General features: G+C 48.1%; 6 protein-coding genes across 6 annotated transcripts; 3 read left to right on the top strand and 3 right to left on the bottom strand.

Moving 5' to 3' along the window:
* Window positions 1-166: 166 nt before the first annotated feature.
* On the bottom strand, window positions 167-1,195 carry F4812DRAFT_458402 (uncharacterized protein; the record flags this gene model as incomplete). The annotated part of the gene is made up of 2 exons (XM_047937357.1): window positions 167-403; window positions 617-1,195. The coding sequence occupies 2 exons, from the start codon at window positions 1,193-1,195 to the stop codon at window positions 167-169; spliced, it is 816 nt and encodes a 271-aa protein (XP_047791190.1).
* A 901-nt stretch (window positions 1,196-2,096) lies between these two features.
* F4812DRAFT_424975 (uncharacterized protein) lies at window positions 2,097-5,555 on the bottom strand. Its single transcript, XM_047933882.1, has 10 exons — window positions 5,229-5,555; window positions 5,006-5,167; window positions 4,860-4,905; window positions 4,612-4,753; window positions 4,383-4,554; window positions 3,739-4,333; window positions 3,614-3,682; window positions 3,305-3,564; window positions 2,615-3,252; window positions 2,097-2,557 (listed from the first exon to the last, which is right to left on the bottom strand). The coding sequence occupies exons 2-10, from the start codon at window positions 5,116-5,118 to the stop codon at window positions 2,517-2,519; spliced, it is 2,076 nt and encodes a 691-aa protein (XP_047791189.1). The 5' UTR covers window positions 5,119-5,167; window positions 5,229-5,555; the 3' UTR covers window positions 2,097-2,516.
* A 1,698-nt stretch (window positions 5,556-7,253) lies between these two features.
* On the bottom strand, window positions 7,254-8,137 carry F4812DRAFT_458400 (uncharacterized protein; the record flags this gene model as incomplete). Its single annotated transcript, XM_047937356.1, has 2 exons — window positions 7,254-7,496; window positions 7,556-8,137. 2 exons carry the CDS (start codon window positions 8,135-8,137, stop codon window positions 7,254-7,256), a joined length of 825 nt encoding a protein of 274 aa, XP_047791188.1.
* A 746-nt stretch (window positions 8,138-8,883) lies between these two features.
* F4812DRAFT_424972 (uncharacterized protein) lies at window positions 8,884-10,379 on the top strand. The gene is made up of 3 exons (XM_047933881.1): window positions 8,884-9,854; window positions 9,911-10,208; window positions 10,271-10,379. Exon 1 carries the CDS (start codon window positions 9,504-9,506, stop codon window positions 9,834-9,836), a length of 333 nt encoding a protein of 110 aa, XP_047791187.1. The 5' UTR covers window positions 8,884-9,503; the 3' UTR covers window positions 9,837-9,854; window positions 9,911-10,208; window positions 10,271-10,379.
* Window positions 10,380-10,726: 347 nt separating this feature from the next.
* On the top strand, window positions 10,727-13,109 carry F4812DRAFT_424970 (AFG1-like ATPase-domain-containing protein). The gene is made up of 2 exons (XM_047933880.1): window positions 10,727-11,271; window positions 11,339-13,109. Exons 1-2 carry the CDS (start codon window positions 11,022-11,024, stop codon window positions 12,745-12,747), a joined length of 1,659 nt encoding a protein of 552 aa, XP_047791186.1. The 5' UTR covers window positions 10,727-11,021; the 3' UTR covers window positions 12,748-13,109.
* Window positions 13,110-15,135: 2,026 nt separating this feature from the next.
* On the top strand, window positions 15,136-18,030 carry F4812DRAFT_349239 (uncharacterized protein). Its single transcript, XM_047931713.1, has 2 exons — window positions 15,136-15,606; window positions 15,682-18,030. Exons 1-2 carry the CDS (start codon window positions 15,263-15,265, stop codon window positions 17,459-17,461), a joined length of 2,124 nt encoding a protein of 707 aa, XP_047791185.1. The 5' UTR covers window positions 15,136-15,262; the 3' UTR covers window positions 17,462-18,030.
* The last annotated feature ends 81 nt before the right edge of the window (window positions 18,031-18,111 follow it).

Below are 18,111 nucleotides of genomic sequence, written 5' to 3'. Positions count from 1 at the left end.
CCACAGAATATCAGCTCCCACCAGGATCTCCGGGCACAGCTTTCGTAACGGAATCCCTGTCCTCTGTCTGCCACTCCCTAGCCCGTGGACCAATTCCCCAACCATTTGCACTCCTCCTAACTAACGCCCACGGACTAGGAAGGTGCCTAACCCGCCCAGGTAGAACTCACGTGTAGTAGCTCTGGAGCAGATTGACGACGTTCCATACGAGACCCAGGATCACGAGGGCGAGAACGACGCAGGTGACGGCCATCTCGGTGCGGCTCATGTAGTCCCAGAACGAGGGGGCCTGCGCCGGGTGGTCCACGAGGCGTCGTCGGCGGAGGCGGGCGTCGGAGCGGTGGCTCTCGGGCGCGAACACCGCGGAGGAGGTGCTTGGGAGGAGCGATTGATGCTCGAGATCCTGTGTTTTGCTTGTTAGTACCGTAGGTAGGTAGGTAGGTATCTATTCATGACGTTCATCTGCGCGATGATGGGATATACTGATAATACCTAGGTAGGAGAACTAAAAAAGAAGAGAAGGGGGGGAAAAGAAGAAGAAGAAGAAGAAGAAGAAGAAGAAAAAGAAAAAGAAAAAGAAAAAGAAAAGGGGGGGCGGGGTTGGGGTTCAACTTACGTATTCAACCGGCTCCGCAGCCGCAAACCAAGATCGGATTCCACCACCAACACCAACACCACCACCACCGGCCGAGTTCACGTTGATATCCTGTCGGTCGCCGAACGAAAAAACAGGCGTGTTATCCGGGTGGATCCCGCCGAGGTCGCTGAACATGGCGGCCGTCTCCCAGGACTCGAGGGTGGACGCGTAGCCGCGGCCGTCGCGATGATGGCGACCGTCGCCGCGGCGGTCGACGAACACCACGCCGTCGGGCGACGAGGCGATCTTGCGCACGCGCACGCTGTCCGGGGTCAGAGCGGAAAGCGTGCTGCCGCTGCTGCCATGCTCAGGCGCTGAGAGATCGGCTACGCGGTGATTCTTAGGGGTGACGGGGACGGGAACCACCGCCGGGTTAAGAATAGTCTTGTTCTGCGGGTTTCCCGGGCTGGCGTTGGTAGCGCGGCCCGTGACGCGGGCGGGCGTGGTGGTGGTAGGAGCCACCACCAGGGTGTCGGGGCCGCTGGGTGCGGACGTGGTGGCCTGCTGGCTGCTGGAGGAGGTCTCCTGGGTGATGGGGGGATCGGGGAAGCAGTGCATGTTGAAACTTTTGGAAATGGTGAGGTTTGAATTAGATTAGGAGGAGGAAAGAAAAGATGTTTCGAAAAGAAAAATAAAAAATTTAGCTAGAGATGGGGAGGAGTAATGCTGTCCAGAAGACTAGATTCTCAGGGATTAAAAGATGATGGAGAGAGAGCCTAGACTTGAGTTGAGGGCTTGAGGAATTGTGGTGGGAGTTGAGAAATGAATGCAGGGAAGAAAAGAAAAGAAATAAAGAAGGAAAAAAAGAATTATCATGAGTGAGCTCAGTAGGGCTTTCACCTAGTTTAGACTCGACGACTTGACGATGAGCATCGTCCTAGTGGACCCTAAAGCTTTGTACCTCTGTTGTACGCAAGAAAGTACCTACACAGGTATATCTTATGCCGGATGGTCAAGAGTATAATCAACTTGCTTTGGAGTGACTACCATTGATCTCCTAACTTTGGAATGACACAGAGTCTGCTTTGGAATAAGGTGTATACGCATATGATCTCATAGCTTACAAGACCGTTATACACACCTAGATATAACAGCGGTTCATAGAACTAGACGTGAACACGTGAATCCTTATTATACTGTTATGTCTTCAGTACCGCTCCTATTGTGTCTATAAAGTCGACTAAGGAAGAGAACATATGCGTAAGATAGCACCAAAGAATTCATTGGAACATATTCCTAGTATCAAATTGGCATAGGTTAATGTATTATTGGAGCCAAATGACAAGTATATGCCCGTTTCTTGCTGGTCCCCAGCAAGCCGTGCGGTTGCAGTTGTTTTCGGCGCCGTTGCCGTTCCGCGTGAAGTGAGGCTCCGGACCCACAGTGCCCGGCATGTCCGAAGTGCCGGCTTTCAACTCAACGCTAACACTTTTAGTACAAGACAACTGATTAACTTTTATGCGCAGATATTTCATCACAATATGTAATAACCTCCCATTTCTAATTATATAGGGTTTAACTAATAGCATTAATAGTATGCCTAGCAGCCCCCTTTTTCGTTTCCATCTTTGAAAAGGATGACTGGCCCGTACCGCTTTAACAAACACCTTTGCGATTTAGCTTACACAAATTGTGTTTATTCAAAAAGCCTCACAGGTACCTGCCTGATTTCCACAATTTATAATCGCTAGCCATAAATGTATCTATGCATTCCGGCTAAATCTGTCCTAGCCTTCAAGCGAATTCGTGGTATATTAGTTCAAAGAGAGGAGAAGCATCCAAACATATATATATATAAAGAATGCGCCCAAGCAATAGCCCAACACTGAATGGATATCCCTGAATTATACCTTACGGCAAAGAAATGTCATAATTCGTATCAAAACCCTAATGCTAAATCAACCTTATCGCGAATTTGGTCTGGTCTTGTGGTTAGCTCCTACTTATAGCTATATTTTGCCGGGGGTATCGGCTTACCTCTCATTCCACCCAAGGCCTCGAAGGCTGTAGCATAGTTCTCCAGTGTTACCAAGATGGAAACTAGCCCTTGTTGAAGGCGGTCACGAAGGTTATCGACAAGGGGACCGGCTTCGCCAGTCGCTGACGGATACATCGTTTCCGTTCTATCCTTAACCATGAGCAACGCATAGCTGCACTGCATTGCGCAACATGCGAACGAAGGCATCGTCCTTGGCGTGATCAACATAGAGTTCGGCCCTATGTAGCAAGGGGTATCGCAGAGCAAGCCCGTAGGATTTGGGTACGGTAAGGAGTCGAACGCTTGTGCAATATTCAGGGCTGACTTCAGGCAAATCTTGGATGACTGGTGGGTGCTGAACGGGAAGGTCATAACTGGCGTAGGCTGGTACGTGAAACCACAGCAGTCTGCGTTGGGAGTGGACCGGCTGGAGAGCGTGGGTGACACGGAGCCACCAGACGGGCTCGAGTGGACAGAAGGTGTGCTGCTTAGAGTGGTGCAGCAAGACTGGAGCTGAATTACATCCGGACTGCTAGCGACCTGCTGCTTTTCAGTTGTGCTCTTCAGGTCGCAGTGCTTAGCTGAAAATACGGCGAGATCGAAGAAGGCACAATAACGGTGGACTTTGATTCGAGCACTACAAATGATGTCAGCCTACTACCGATCATGGTTCTAGGCGTAGCCAATACCTGTTTAGCTTGATGCGCGCAATGCACCGCAACGATTGCGATAGGACCGATTCTCTTTTGTCGACCGGCTGCGTTAGTGGGCAGTTTAGTATCCATGATTCGGATTTAGTAATGAGAGGTTCCAGAATGCGTTCGAGGTCTTTCATTCGATTGAAGATACGAGTCATATCTGATTGCTCTTTTCTGGCCTTGTTGAAATCGATAACAAATTGGGTGGCCGCCAAGATGGCTTGCTGAGCTTCGACGAATAATGGCCATGCCTATCCACAGTTAGTTGGAGTCAACACGGCGGTTTCATCATCATCATACCCCTGGATCGGCCTTGACCGTAGGATACTTGGCGGTGAAGCTAGAGGCGAAGACTTCGAAGGTCGGAGGCTACCGAATATTTGTAAGCTGATAAGCCGTATCTTTAAGACAATCCGTGAACATACCGTATTGCTAACAATCGAGCCTTGGCAGACGCAGATATACGTCATCCACCATGTGCGCCGTCGTGCTTCCGAGTACTCGTCCTCCTCGTCATTGTCTATATGGAGCATTTGGGACATGGCTGCCACCAGGGCTGCTCCGACCCTAGCCCGCATTTTCTTCAAGTTACCGCGCTGGGCATATTCGTAGACGCTTAGGAGATCGAGAGCGATGATACTTTCTAACTCCAAAGGAACCTGTGAGTGGAATTTTTCTCTAAAGACCTCATCGTCGGAATCATCGAGAGCCCTCGGCGGCGAAATGGAGGATTCCGGTCGTTCCGTCTCGCTTTCGATACTCTCCAAGGCTGCCTTTGCGAAAAACTGCGAATACGTGCGTCTCCAAAGAATAGAGTCCGGTTCAAGTGGACTTGGATCCTGAGGACATGGTATGAGGGCTAAGATTGCGGAGATGGCCAAACTGATAGCCGAAGTTGGCTCCTCAAACTTGCCCCTCTGGTTTTCAAACAAAGGCGAGACTTGGTCAACTTCCGGTGCCGTCTCCGGAGGTGGTAAAATGGGAAAATAAGGATGAATCCAAATATAATAGGCATTTAATCTTACGGGAGGTTAGTAGAGAAGGGTAAGAGACGGGTGACACAACCCACATGGCCCGATCATTCCCTCCATAGGTTCTAACCATCGGAATCCTGATATTGGGCAATGGATTCGGTAGAGCATCTTGGAATAGATTATCATATATAGCGTCGCTATCTTTCCAGATATCTGCTAGAGGCTTAAGGCCAGCGCCAGGTTCTATATAGTTCTCGATAAGAAGGGCTAAACCTCTGTCAGCATTGGCATGCATATGGGATAAGCTGGCGCGGAGACTCTCACCATCTTGAGGGATTTCCTCTTGATGAGTAGGGAGCGAGATAGCTAGATCGTGATAGTCCGAAAGAGGTCGAGCCTTCTTTCGAATGCGCGGCCCTCCTCGTCTGCTAGGTTTATAAACACAATCGCGATCCTTTGTTACACACTAGACGGGTTTAACTAATTAGTGTCTCACACTTCGTTGTTACATGTTTCTCTTCCTATTCGGAACAAGAGGTGATAATTGAGGAAAGCAAAAGAGTTGAGCGTACACTTGCGCATGGGCGTTCGCCGTTGCATCGGGTTCTCGAGGCGCGACTTCAATCGCGGTTAGCATATGAGTTGCCCTAATGAAGCCGGTGACAAGTAGGAATTGATACCAGCGTATGGCGTGATGATCGGAGCCGCTACGACTTACCAGGAAAGACAGGCGTTCTTGACGGGAGGGATCGCAAATTTCTTCCTGGGCACAGGAGCCTGAGTGGTCAATATTTGGACCCCATTCTGCCCGTCGCCCTCGGACATCTTCATAGTAGTGGGAAATTCTAAATCTAGCCGACGCGCCCAAGGCTGTTAAAGACTGTTAAAGGCTGTTAGGTAATTGAATCTAGGTATAATAGTAAAGGGATGGGTTGAATAACCGTTTTAGTATAACGAGTTAATGAGTTAACTAGTAGTGGAGATGTTAAGGCGAAGGAGGCGACTTCTGATTGAACAGATTAAACGGACAAGTCTGTCTTGTAATGCCTGACTTTTTTTTTTTTCCTCTTTTTTTTTTCTTCTCCCCTGTCGCTCAATATTTACATCTATTGTTAGCTTCAAAGCGGGGTAAATGTCTGGGTCTGATTAAGGCATTAATAAGGGTCCAGTTCGCTAAGGATGCTAAGGATCGAGCTATGCCATAGCTTATTGTTAAAAAAAAAAAAAACTACTCAAATAAAGAGACTAGACATTGAAAAGGAAAAGGAAAACCAGCTAGTTTAGGAATCACGCGGTTCGATGGAGGGGGTTTTATGAATTGAGAAAGTACCTACCTAGCCACGTCCGCAGTTGCTGCTGCATCATGAGACATCTGCATGGGCTTTCTCCCGATAAGATCTATCACCTTTTCCACGGGCTGGCTCCAAGGGGTACAAGGGAGGGTGGCTCCCTCTCTTTCTCTGTGTTCAATGCGAATGTTCTTGCCCATGCTGTCTGCCTGTCTGCCTGTCTGCCGTCTGCCTGCCTTGCCAGCTTGCCTGTCTGCTAGGATACATAGTATCCGTTAGTGTGCTAATGTCCACTGCAGCGGACACGCTAACTTGCACTAACAATGCATCCGAACATGTACAGAACCTTACTGACAGAAGAAAAAAAAAGACCAGACAGGCCCCGGCCCGTCCCGCTTAGGCCATCAAATTTTAAACCACGCAAATCATCTTCTTTCCTCAAAGTCCATCCTTTCTGCCTTTGACCTTACAACCCTTGGCACCTTGCCCGGTTACTGAGACTATTAGGTTACATACCTAGGTACACTAGTAGTATTATACATATATGTCCTGACATGTAATATTTGTTACATACACTACTACTCCTCTAGTCCTACCTAGCAGCCTGGGCAGCCTACCTAGGTAGATATTTTCTCTGTAACCGAACTCCCCCTTCTCCCCCCTTCGTTGGGAAAGGAAAGAAATACGTCGCCGAATGGGCCTCCCCGATTCTTTAACTTGATTGCATCAATTTATTTCCGCGTCTCACGCCCCGGCCCTACGAACCCAAGGCCGGAAAACCCTTCCTCTATTGGATAATCAGCAACACGCCATTTGTGATAATCCTCGTACGTTTGCGGGCATAAATGGACAAAGTCGGCGGTGAGATAGGCGTCAATGACCACCTCCGCCGAGGGTCCAATTATTCAATCGCGATCTTGGACGATATATCCACTGGCCACTGGGGGTGAGAGTGGAGAGAAAAGGCCAATCAGGCCCGGCATATCGTACAAAGATCGGAGATATGATCCATACCTACGAAATAGATGGATACATAAAATGGCTAGTATATGTATGAGTACCTAGCGCCACTGATCAACCACCCTAACCCCCCCTTGACACTCCTATTTTATCTTATTTCCTCATTCGCCTTGCCGACCCTTTGCTAGGGCGCTAATGCGTTCGCTGAGCATTTGGATGGCACAAGAGCCGGGGAAATCGGCATACGAACCCCCTGGACAGCTCAGTACCCCAGAAATGTGGGATATACAATACCTATCTAAATCGTAAGCTCGTCTTAATAAAGCTTCGATTGCTTATAAAAATCAGTTATACGCAAGGGAACGTGGAAGAATCCCTGAGAAAAGGCATAACTAGCCATACTATTTTTTTCACCCCTTGCTTTGTTGGCAACATCGGATAAGATATATAGGCAAGTCCCGTGTCAGGGTGGCCTGATAGAAGCCAACTTTATGGTATCTCTGCGCTATCTAATAGGCTAGCCCGTTGACCAAACGTACAGGTTCGATTGTTTGTGCATATGAAGCCTCATTTGTGATCTCCCCCCTATGTAGCAAACCGTCCTGCTCCCCGCCCCATCCCAGAGTAGAGAAACCGTGCCCCAGAAATTAGCATGTGCGAAGATGTGGCGATCGTTTCATATTCAGTTTGGCTAAACGAGATAGCCGAAATTAGGGTCTAGTCATCGGGTCTGTAGTACGACAAGGGACTTATAGGTCGTTTTGCTGGGGAACTGCTTCTTCGGGGCCCGGCTGTTTCGCGGCGCGGCGGCATCATCATTCCTGGAGCTGCCTTGTGCGGCATCCCGAGCGCACGGCCGGGACCTCCCGGTCCGTCCATAGGAGGAGGGACTAGACCCTGAGGGGGCAATGGCCACCCAGGTGGCGGGCCTGGTGGTGGTCCCCCTGGAGGAAACATTTGCTACTGATTGTCAGCCACCACAAAATTGTCTAACTAGGTGATACTAGGGTTATTTTTACCATCTCTCGGGCACCGCCCTCATCAAAATTATCCCCTCCACGATTTCGCACTTGAAACAAACAAGGCATGAGCTTGTGGAAGAAGGGTGTAAGCACCAGAAAGCAAGTCTGAAGCCACAGTACCATGGAGGCTTCTATGGCTATGAGCGATAAGCGGAACGTCGATTCCTTCGATTCGTCCGGTGTTAGGAGCGAGCTCATGGCGAACAATACGACCCAGGCAACCGTGATCACGAACTCCGGTATGACCAACCAGACCGACCAGCGGTGCCTAAGGAAGAGCACGAAGATGCTCCAAGCGCTGGCGAGAACGACCTCGGCAACCGTGTAGAAGATGAGCCAGAAAATAGGGACCGAAGACGTGAACACGTAGAGGACCAGTACCATGAGAGCGGTGAAACACTGCGACGATCGTAGAATCGTTATGAGCGAGTTGCTGTCGTAGCCGGATGGTTTGCTTTTGCCGTTGATGGTTGAGTCGATGGTGACGCTCGTGTCTCGGGGGCTTTTAAACCAGCCATCCCTTCCCTGCAAGTCCTGAGAAGGCAAACACCACCAGCATTTCGATCTTTCCTTCGGCATCTTCGGAGGTGGAACGTGTGGTGGGAATATCGCGGGTTGAGATTGTTGTGCTGTAGGTTATTCTGGCTTTTTGGTCTCGATATTGAGGCTCAAGGATACTTTCCGTGGGCTAGTCCTGTTTATAAGTTTATATTCCTGCAAGAAATCCAATACGAAACTGTCGATGCGGCTCCGTCAGTGATCAGATCCATTTCATTGAAGACAATGCGTAGGCTTATTGAATATTATATCTTGAGGACTAGTGAATTACGAATTGGCAAACCACAAATGTTACATAAACGTCTATACACATGAGATAATTGAATCATCTGTTGTTGATATTAAGTAAATAGCTGAGTAGAGAGTGATAATCCGAATTTCGATTGGAGTATTCATTCGAATCATGATTTTCTAATATCGGATGAAGGGCGTCCCCCCCTATAGGTACACCTCGACCTACTACCAAGTAGTTCTCCTTTTACAATATCCCTATAGTCCCTTGCAATTACCAGTATTTCTACGTCTCGTTCTTCTTGACAGCTAAAATAGTGAATGGTTTATTATCAAAGAGGTGTAGAACTGGTAAGTGAGTATACTATATAGGTGTATAGGAGGTTCCCATCACCCCCTTCAAGAGGACGAAAGGCTAAGTGTTACTAGATCATACTAGCATTCACTCTACGCGTGACCTCCATTGCGAGTATCAAGTACCAATCTACCTAAAATTTGGCATTCTGCCATGAAGAAAGAGGGCAACGAACGTCATGATACGATTGGAGATCCTGAGGACTGAAGTATACTCATGAAGGACAGCAGTTCTTTGGCAGTGATTAACTCGTGACGTCTCGAATATCTCGTCACGGGGTAGAACAGAAAGTACCTAGGCATTGAAAAACTCGACAGAAACAAACCGCTGCGCCCAAAGGAGATTTCTTATTGGCACAAATAACTGTTGCAGTCTATCTGATCCATGAGTGGCACACTCGTACAACTTTGTTATTCTGCAAGGGACTCTGCCTAGGGTAGCTCTGGTTCTCACATCTGATACCTGACACTACCTATCTGCCTGATGTCGAGGCTATAGTTGATCACGATACGAGTCGCGACGAAGCTAAGCTGCAGAGCGCCTATATACCTCGAAGGCTATTCTTGTGATGCAATGAATGTTTCGTGGCTGTGGATTAGGCATTTCTTATCCTGCGCAGTACCTACAAAATATCGTTTAAAACTCCGCGGGTGTATGCACAGCCCTACTCCAAGCAAGCCCGCTGAACGCATGTTGATATCGTGGAAGTCGGAACCCTCAACACAGGTAGTTGTCTCACTTCGCAGCCCTCCGCCTAGATAGTTGTTGGATCTAGAAGGCTATGCGAAAGTTCCTCAGTTAATGCCAACATATGAGGGGTTCGCCATCCTGCGACGGTTCATGCGACTTAATTATCAGAGCCTCCTCTATGTGACTTCTCTATCTGCAAGTCGAAACCATCCATCGCGAAGAAAACTTCGGCAGGATTGTGGAGCGGGACACTGCCAACCCTGGGCGAACAGAGCACCTACTCTCGAGATTGGTGGAGGCTGGCTCATGGGGAAAAGAAGAGCCGCCAGAGCGCAGTGGCGCCAAATCCGCTGCGTTAGAAAGAAGCCAAAAGAACACAGTAAGACGGCGTACCTTTGCCTTAGGGAGTCTGAAGGCAAAAAGAAAAAGGGGGTCGTTCCATAATAAGTTTCAGACCACGCACTGCTTCAACAGGTTAACATATCGAAACTCAAAACTCGAAACTCGAAGGACCGAACCCGAATGACCTAGAATTCCAGGTATGCAGTTAGTCTGATAGGCGTTCTACGGGATGCTTTGCAGTACCCAAGTGCCATATGTAAAGCCTCGGGTGCCTCCGGATCCGCCTTCAAGGTGGATTACGAGACGTCGTGTTCGCTCTATATCATCGCGTATTCGGCGTCAAATTTGAGGTAGCTCATACGAGGAATCACTAGTCAGTTGTCGTACGGGTTCGGGAAGATAGTTATCGAACCGCTACACGGCCAAAAGGTAGAATGATGTCGACTCGGACTATCTCCACCTATGAGGACCGTACTGTGATAGTTGTGTCATCAGTACCTATATCATCACCACCGTGGTCGCGGCCGTGCTGGTACCTCTCTTATCGATCGTAGTGCTCTACTTATTACATTACTCAGTAGCAAGTATTACTGATGTTCGTAGTGCTAGCATGTGAAGTTACCTGAATACTTCCTAAATACCATTCTATGAATTCACTATGTGGATTTGGGAGGAATTAGTAGTTGCCAAGTAATCTTTGTTTAATAAACAATCGCTAACATTGTATATAGACCGAGTAAGTAGGAAATATAGATAAGAGTTAAGTTAATTCCAATCGCCTCCCAACTACGTCATATGTAATAAATGTATGCCCTGGTGGTAGCGCGGGAGTTTAAGAATAGCCGTTCTTAGGCGGCCCCCCCATTTTATTCTCGTGAGCGAGGTGAAGCCTCGGCCAAGTTTTCACCTGACTAAGCCGGAAATATTCACTTTCACGGTATAGATCTCGGGATATAAGAATAATTAGACCCCATCTTTACATAGAGACGGGATCTTCCCGGTCTGTTTGTCGGCAATTTCGCCATTTGCCAAATACATAAAAAGCACCTTTGAAATTCAAATACCTGGGTACCTGGCATATCTTCGAATAGAGACAGATAATCGTTAATTAGATACTTTTCTTTCTTGTTCTTAACCTCTGGTGGTATTTCCAGCATTGACTTTGCGCGACTTGAAATCCCACGTGTTGCGGCCCCTGCGACTTCATCAAATTAATCCCTATAATATCAGCTTATAATGCATCAAGGCCTTCCAAGAGACTGCTGCTATTTATGAGGAGGACCCAGGATGCGCCGCTATTCGCTTCGCACCCCTCCCGTGCGACGTCTCTCTGGCCTGACCATCGCAAGACTCCAGACAGGGCGCCACATATCTACTCGATGCTCAATAGCGACGGCTGAAGAGAGCCGACGGAACACAGTCAGCAGTTCTGCAGCCAGTCGCAAGTTGTCGTCTGCCTTCTCGACATGGCCCGCTTTGTCGCCAAGCGCACCCAGACGCTTTGCAACCGTTGCGACTACATCTGCTTTAGAGAACGGTTAGGACACCAATAGCTCTCGCACGTTTTTTTTCCCCTCTTATAGTTTTCTAACTTTCTGATATAGCCCAAGTACCCGATAACCATGGCCCGATCCAAGAATACGATCGGCGAGTGCGAGAGGGGCGCCTCCGAGAGGACCAGCACCAACGCGGGATTATTCAGAACCTGCAGAATTTGCACGACGAGCTAGTCCATTACCGAGCGAATCCAGTTGTGCACCCGAGCCTCGACAGTCTAAAACCGACCAAGTCACTATTTTCGTGGTTCGGGCCGAAGCCGGGTGCCGGAGCCATACAAGAGATTCCAGCCAATCTGCCGCAGGGATTATACTTATACGGCGATGTCGGGAGCGGGAAGACGATGCTGATGGACCTTTTCTACGACACGTTACCCAGTTCCGTCCAATCTAAGACTAGAATACATTTTCATAATTTCATGCAGGACGTGCACAAGAGGTTGCACAAGATGAAGATGACGCACGGAAACGATATAGACGCGGTCCCCTTTGTAGCAGCAGATATCGCAGAGCAAGCGAATGTACTGTGTTTCGACGAGTTCCAGTGCACCGACGTAGCTGATGCGATGATCCTGCGGCGGCTTTTAGAGTCTCTGATGTCCCACGGAGTCGTTCTCGTGACGACATCGAATAGACATCCGGATGAGTTATATAAAAACGGGATACAGCGCGAGTCCTTCATTCCGGCGATTCACCTTTTGAAGGCGCGACTGAATGTCATCAATCTCGACTCCCCCACCGATTACCGCAAAATCCCGCGGCCGCCATCCGGGGTCTACCATACGCAGCTCGACAACCAGGCGGCGCTGCACATAGAGAAGTGGCTCCGGGTTCTTGGCGATCCCGACACGCCGGAGCCTCACCCGGAAACCCAGAAGGTCTGGGGCCGCGAAATCTACGTTCCCAGAGTCAGTGGGCGCTGCGCTTGGTTCACCTTCCAGGAACTTATCGGCCGTGCGACGGGCGCGGCCGACTACCTCGAGCTGATGCGCTGCTACGATGCGTTCATCGTCTCCGACGTGCCCGGGATGACCTTCCGGGAGCGCGATCTCGCTCGGCGGTTTATTACTTTCATCGACGCCGTTTACGAGTCGCGCGCCAAGCTGGTCCTCACCACGGCTGTTCCTCTGGCGGAACTATTCATCTCGCCCCAGGAATTACGGGAGTCCCGTAAGAAGGACGGAAAGGCCGTAGATGACGACGACGACGAAGCGACTAGCCACGCTATGCAGCACATGCTCGAGGACGTGGACAGTAATATTGACCAACTGAAGAACTCGAGTCTGTTCTCCGGAGACGAAGAGCGCTTCGCGTTTGCACGAGCGTTGTCGAGACTAAGCGAGATGTCTAGCAAGGAATGGGTCGAGCGCGGTATGGGTCTAGAAAAGTCCGGGGGCGAAAAGGAGAGGGACGACTGGGCGAAGACGCACAGTCAACAGATGGAGGATAGTATATGATAGACCTGGTATGTTGATGCGGTGCGGATTGGATAGAACCTTCTTATCCCGTACTGTGGCACTGGACTAACTAGCATGGTTTTGGCGTTTATTCTTGGTTAGGCGGTTTGTTACGCGACGCATAGAACGGCGAGTAGGCTACTGTTTTATGGTGGCTAGAGAGGGGACTTTTGATACCTTAGGTACCTCCTGCTGTACCTACTTACATCGTAGAAGTTGGTTAACTATTAATAACTTCTTCTACTTGTTATCATAGATTTTGTTAACTTATATACAAGGTTATGGAACCCGCTGGGCTGTGCTCATTTAATGTCAATTAAAGAATCATGATTGAGCAAAACGGTAAGACTTAAGGTTGGCACGTACATGCATAGTCTAGAAATCTAGCTTCTAAAAGTGGTTGTGCGACTCTTCTTTGCATGCCGAATAGAAGTTACTGAGCAACCCGAGGTATCACAAGTGCGCCCTTACCTGCAAGTTGTTTGTGCTCGTTACACCGCATGTGGTGGAAAAGCTTAGGTACACTGTTAGGGGTACAGTTGCTTAGGTAATACCGACGTGAATGAGGTACGTACATTCTATCCATTGTGCGCGACGCGCCGACTTTGGAAAACTTCCAAGTTTCATGGTTGGACGTTGCGGCGAACTTTACATGTGCGTCTAGCGAACATGGATCCGGCATGTCGGGCAAATTCCCGCTGGATACTCGACCAAAGGACCGTGACAACCATGACGGGAGAAATTGGGACTAAGCCAGGGTTGTTGGTCTGATAGCTTTAGGGGGATGGCCTAGACTCAAATAGAATTTTGGTGGTTATGCTTCAGTCTGCAATGCACACCTCAGTTTATTTTGTGCTAAGCTAGCATCGGGAGTTTTCTATTTATATAGGTCCTTAATTGACGTAGCGACGATGTAAGAGTTGCGAAAATCTTATATCAATATCAACTTAGATCATAACATATGTCAGGCCTGTACGGATGCGGTGAGCTTTCTAGTATAAGATGGTATGTAGATCAGGGGCCCTTTCCGCACACCTATCCATAATCATGGGTACATCCCTTATGTGTTGTGGTTGTATGCATTTGGGCTGGCTGGCTGGCTGGCAATGAATCTTACTACCTGAGAGTACTACTTCGTATATAAGCATCTCAAATGGCAATTCCTAGCGTAGGATCCTGACCGATGCAAATTTCGATTAGAATAGGCTAAGAGGACATCCCTGTTCGACCCTTTCGAAATGGGAAAAATACCTACCTACTATGTATGCAGGTATCGTTACGTTCTACCTGTTAGGGTATTCATGACTTGCATAAGATAAGCATCATGATACTACTGTTGTTGATCATTCGAAAAGTGCGTACACTTACTAGTGTATATATGTATAAAGTTCTGCGCCCTTGCTAGTCTAAGACATTACAGTTATCTATCACGTAGGACATTCGGTTTAGAGACAATGCCTATTTTCTTCAACGCTAAAGACCCCTTTTCACGATGTGAGTGTGGGGATGGCTTCTTTTGGCTGCAGAGCCTCACCCAGCATGGTAGCGTAAGACGGCATTCTACATGAAGTAGTAATAACTATAAATCCTGCCAAATCTTTGATACCTTGAATATACGACTGAATATTGACACTGACTGACTGACTGCTATTCAATTTAGGTAGTTATTGATGTAAAAAAGCAATAATAGCATTAAAGGTACGAAATTGGTTTGGGTGGGTGGGATGTAAAAGGAGATGAGATAAATTAAAAAGTCATGTGCAAACTTGGAGGTACTTGTATACATGTACTGAGCGCCACACGGTTGGCTGTTTAGACCAATCAGATCATGCGATAATCCCCCTACTCAATGTTATAGGAAATCTAGATCCGCCAACTAACGGGGCACCTGCCAGGGAGTGCTGGTGAAGAAGAACGGGTGAGTTAATCTAGGTAGTTGCCTACTTGACAGGACCTTCCCATGTTGGTGTTAGTGGGGTGCAATCATTTATGAAGATCATTGCAGAGACGGTTCGTTACTTCCACGAAAATGGTGAAGACTGCTACTAGCGAATCCCAGCATTTCTTGCCCAGCTGGCCAGGCTGCCAGGCAGTTCGGCGCCTTCCTTATCCACCTTACTCATACTGGACAGGGACAGCAGGGACAACTGGGACAGCTGCCACACCAAGAACCAAATCAAAAGGGGAGCAATTCCGTCATTCTTCTCAGTGGAGTCCTGTTTAATCCAGCATTCATGCCCTGGCTGGTCTAGCATTTTCATACCACCTCCACTCTCTCAAGTTTGTCTTGGCCTTCCAGGGCTAGGTTCCTCTTTTTTTTACCTTCTCCTTTTCTTTTCGTCGGCGCTTCCCACGATACACAATCTTTATTCTCTTTTTACTCTATCGTGGGACCATACTATACGTAATGCTAAAAAACAACAACAAGGCGTGCGACTGACTTGTGCACTGAGACGTGAAGGACAACGTGGGCACGATACGGTCGTTTTTTTTGGTCCCATCTCTCATAATTAGGATGGGCGCGATAAAAAATACACTTTCCTTAATTCCCTCTCTTAGGTTCTCTTCACGATCCAGAGTAGTTTACGAGGTACTACCTTCGCACGATTCGAGCAATGCCGGTTCGCCCTTAGACGGATCCCCCATTATGTCGGACAGTTGGCGCAAAGGGTTCTCGTCACCCCGTCGACGACTAGGAAGTTTACTTCGCACGTCACCGAAGAGATTATTCATTCTGACAATCACTATTTTCTTTACACTATGTCTATTGGCCGGAGGAAGTTTTAGAGCTAGGCGCTATTATGTTGAGAAGGCCAAGGAAGATGAGAGAGTCCCTTATCACTGGGAGAAGTACCCCAGGTAAGAGATAATGCAACCCATGTTCCTGGGAGTATCTCAAAGAAGACCACAATGATTCTAACATGCACTTTCTAGGTTAAATGGGTTTTATCATGGTGTTCGTACACTTGTGAACTATACGGACTGGGTTCCGGAACAACAAATTACAGCAAAAACTAAACCCCTGATTCACAAAGAACCTCCCATGGACCCTGTTGTTGTTAATCCGTATCCCGACTTCAGCTCTAGCGAATACCTTAAAGATCATCACCCCGTTCAAAGATGTTACGTGGATGAAAATGAAAAGTTCCCAGCACCCGATATTTTCGCATACCCAGGAATACCTGCCGGGATGCCTGCGCCATTTTGGGGATCCTACGAGAGCATTGGGGTTGCACCGGATAAGTGTTGGGAACGTTTTGGTCGGTTTGGCCCATACGGTTACAGCTATAATCCCGCCGAAGGTGGCTTAGGGCTTTCGAATAACTCGGCGCATGCGGGTGCTGAGAAGGTTCAAGAAATGTTTACCAAGGTTGATTATCGCAATGTGAATTGGGGCAGAGCACAGAAGAAATGCTTTGAGAAGAACCAGAAGCGATTTGATCCCGAAGCAGCAACCGGGGATAAGAAAAGAGTTAAGCGCTCTGCTTATGTGCTACGAACTTGGACCGGCTACCAGTATACCGATATTCAACTCCTGTCTCTGCGAGCCATGATCAATGAGTTGTCTTTAAAGTCTGGCGGTGAATATGACGTACATCTTCTCGTTCACGTCAAAGATAACTCAATCCCAATCTGGGCATCCAAAGAGGTGTACAACCAGACAATAAGGGACAACGTGCCTGAAGAATTCTGGGGTATCACAACTCTATGGTCGGAGCAGCAGATGCGAACATACTATCCTGGTCCTTTCCCCGAGGAAGATAACTTTGAGAATCATTCCAAATCCGACATCCATGGCGTTTATCGAAGTGCTCACTTCGCCTTGCAGTGGTTTGCACAGCAGCACCAGGAGTATGATTTCTTTTGGAACTGGGAAATGGATCTAAGATATACCGGTCACTACTACGAGTTTCATAATGGCATCTCGCAGTGGGCAAAAGAACAACCTCGAAAATTACTATGGGAAAGAAGTTCTCGATTCTGGATACCCGGTAGGCATGGTTCGTGGTCCAAGTTCTCTCAACTGGTTGAGCGAGAGACTATGGAAGGGGAGGACAAGCCAGTTTGGGGTCCAGTAACATTTCCTACTTCTGGTCCTGGTCCTATCCCGTCCCCTAAGGAAAATACGCCCCCAACCAAGTTTGAAGACGATAATTTCCAATGGGGTGTGGGTGAAGACGCGGATCTAATCGTCTTCGATCCGCTATTTGATCCGGCAAAGACGAACTGGGTCTTCCGCAGAGATGTATCAGGATATAACACGTCCCTTGAAATACCTCCTCGCCGAGTAGCAATCATTACCGTCGCGCGACTTTCCAGAGGCTTATTAAATACCATGCACGAGGAAACATATCGTTTGCACCACACCATGTTCCCAGAGATGTGGCCGCCAACGGTCGCCCTTCACCATGGATATAAGGCGGTTTACGCGCCGCACCCAGTTTACTTCGACCGACAATGGCCGCTGGACGTTATGGACAAGACCTTCAACTACCCGCCCACGCCAGAGGATAGTCCGTTTGGCTGGGGTGAGCACAACATGCAAGGTGGCAGTTTCTACTATAATGCCGGGTTCAGCGGCGCACTATGGCGACGATGGTTAGGAGCTAATGAGAACGGGGAAGGCGGAAAGAAGATGGAAGAATCTCGATCGGATCGCATGTGCCTACGAGGAACGCTCTACCATCCGATAAAATCTGAGAGCGTCGAATAAATCCGCTCGTGGATGTGGTTATCTAATTTTGGCGTATTGGCGTTCAGGAAAGAGCCGCGGATAAGGCTTCTGATTTCACATGAAAGCATTTGATGCATTTTCGAGGGGCGGTACATTTTCTTTCACGGCATCATACAGCATCCAAAAGATTTCGGTTCTCTCTGCATATGGTTTATGGGGTTCTGATACCCGTTGATTTGTGGATGATGCCCTTTCCCCCTTATTATCACCTTTTTTCTTTCTTTCTCCATGAGGATAGATACAGGCAGGCAGCAGTTTCGATCGAGATTGGATGTCACGCAGTGCAGACGATGAAGGTATGAGGCCTGTCCGATATTAGCAAGTCGGCAAGTCAACGAGGGGCTGTCCGCTCCAAATTGTATAGTAGTAGATCTTGCGACCAGTGTTTAATACCCCAAGACACCAAAGGCTATAGTGCTGTAGTATTGTAATGATTCAATTGAGCTCTTCAATCCTGTTTTATTAGTGATATATGTTTTTTTATGCAGATTAGGTTAGTTCTAACATTTGCACTGAACTCTGTTACCTATACGAATCCGTAGTCGTCCTATTAAGTTGCGGTACGCTTCTAACAGTTCCATCCCAATCATAACTGGGTTTCATTAAAGTTTAATGATTGAACCCTTATG

This window comes from Daldinia caldariorum, assembly GCF_022478825.1.
Source record: "Daldinia caldariorum strain CBS 122874 unplaced genomic scaffold F4812scaffold_6, whole genome shotgun sequence".
NCBI lineage: Eukaryota > Fungi > Ascomycota > Sordariomycetes > Xylariales > Hypoxylaceae > Daldinia > Daldinia caldariorum.
Note: the sequence above shows the minus strand (reverse complement) of the source record. Positions and strands in the feature narration are given on the sequence as shown.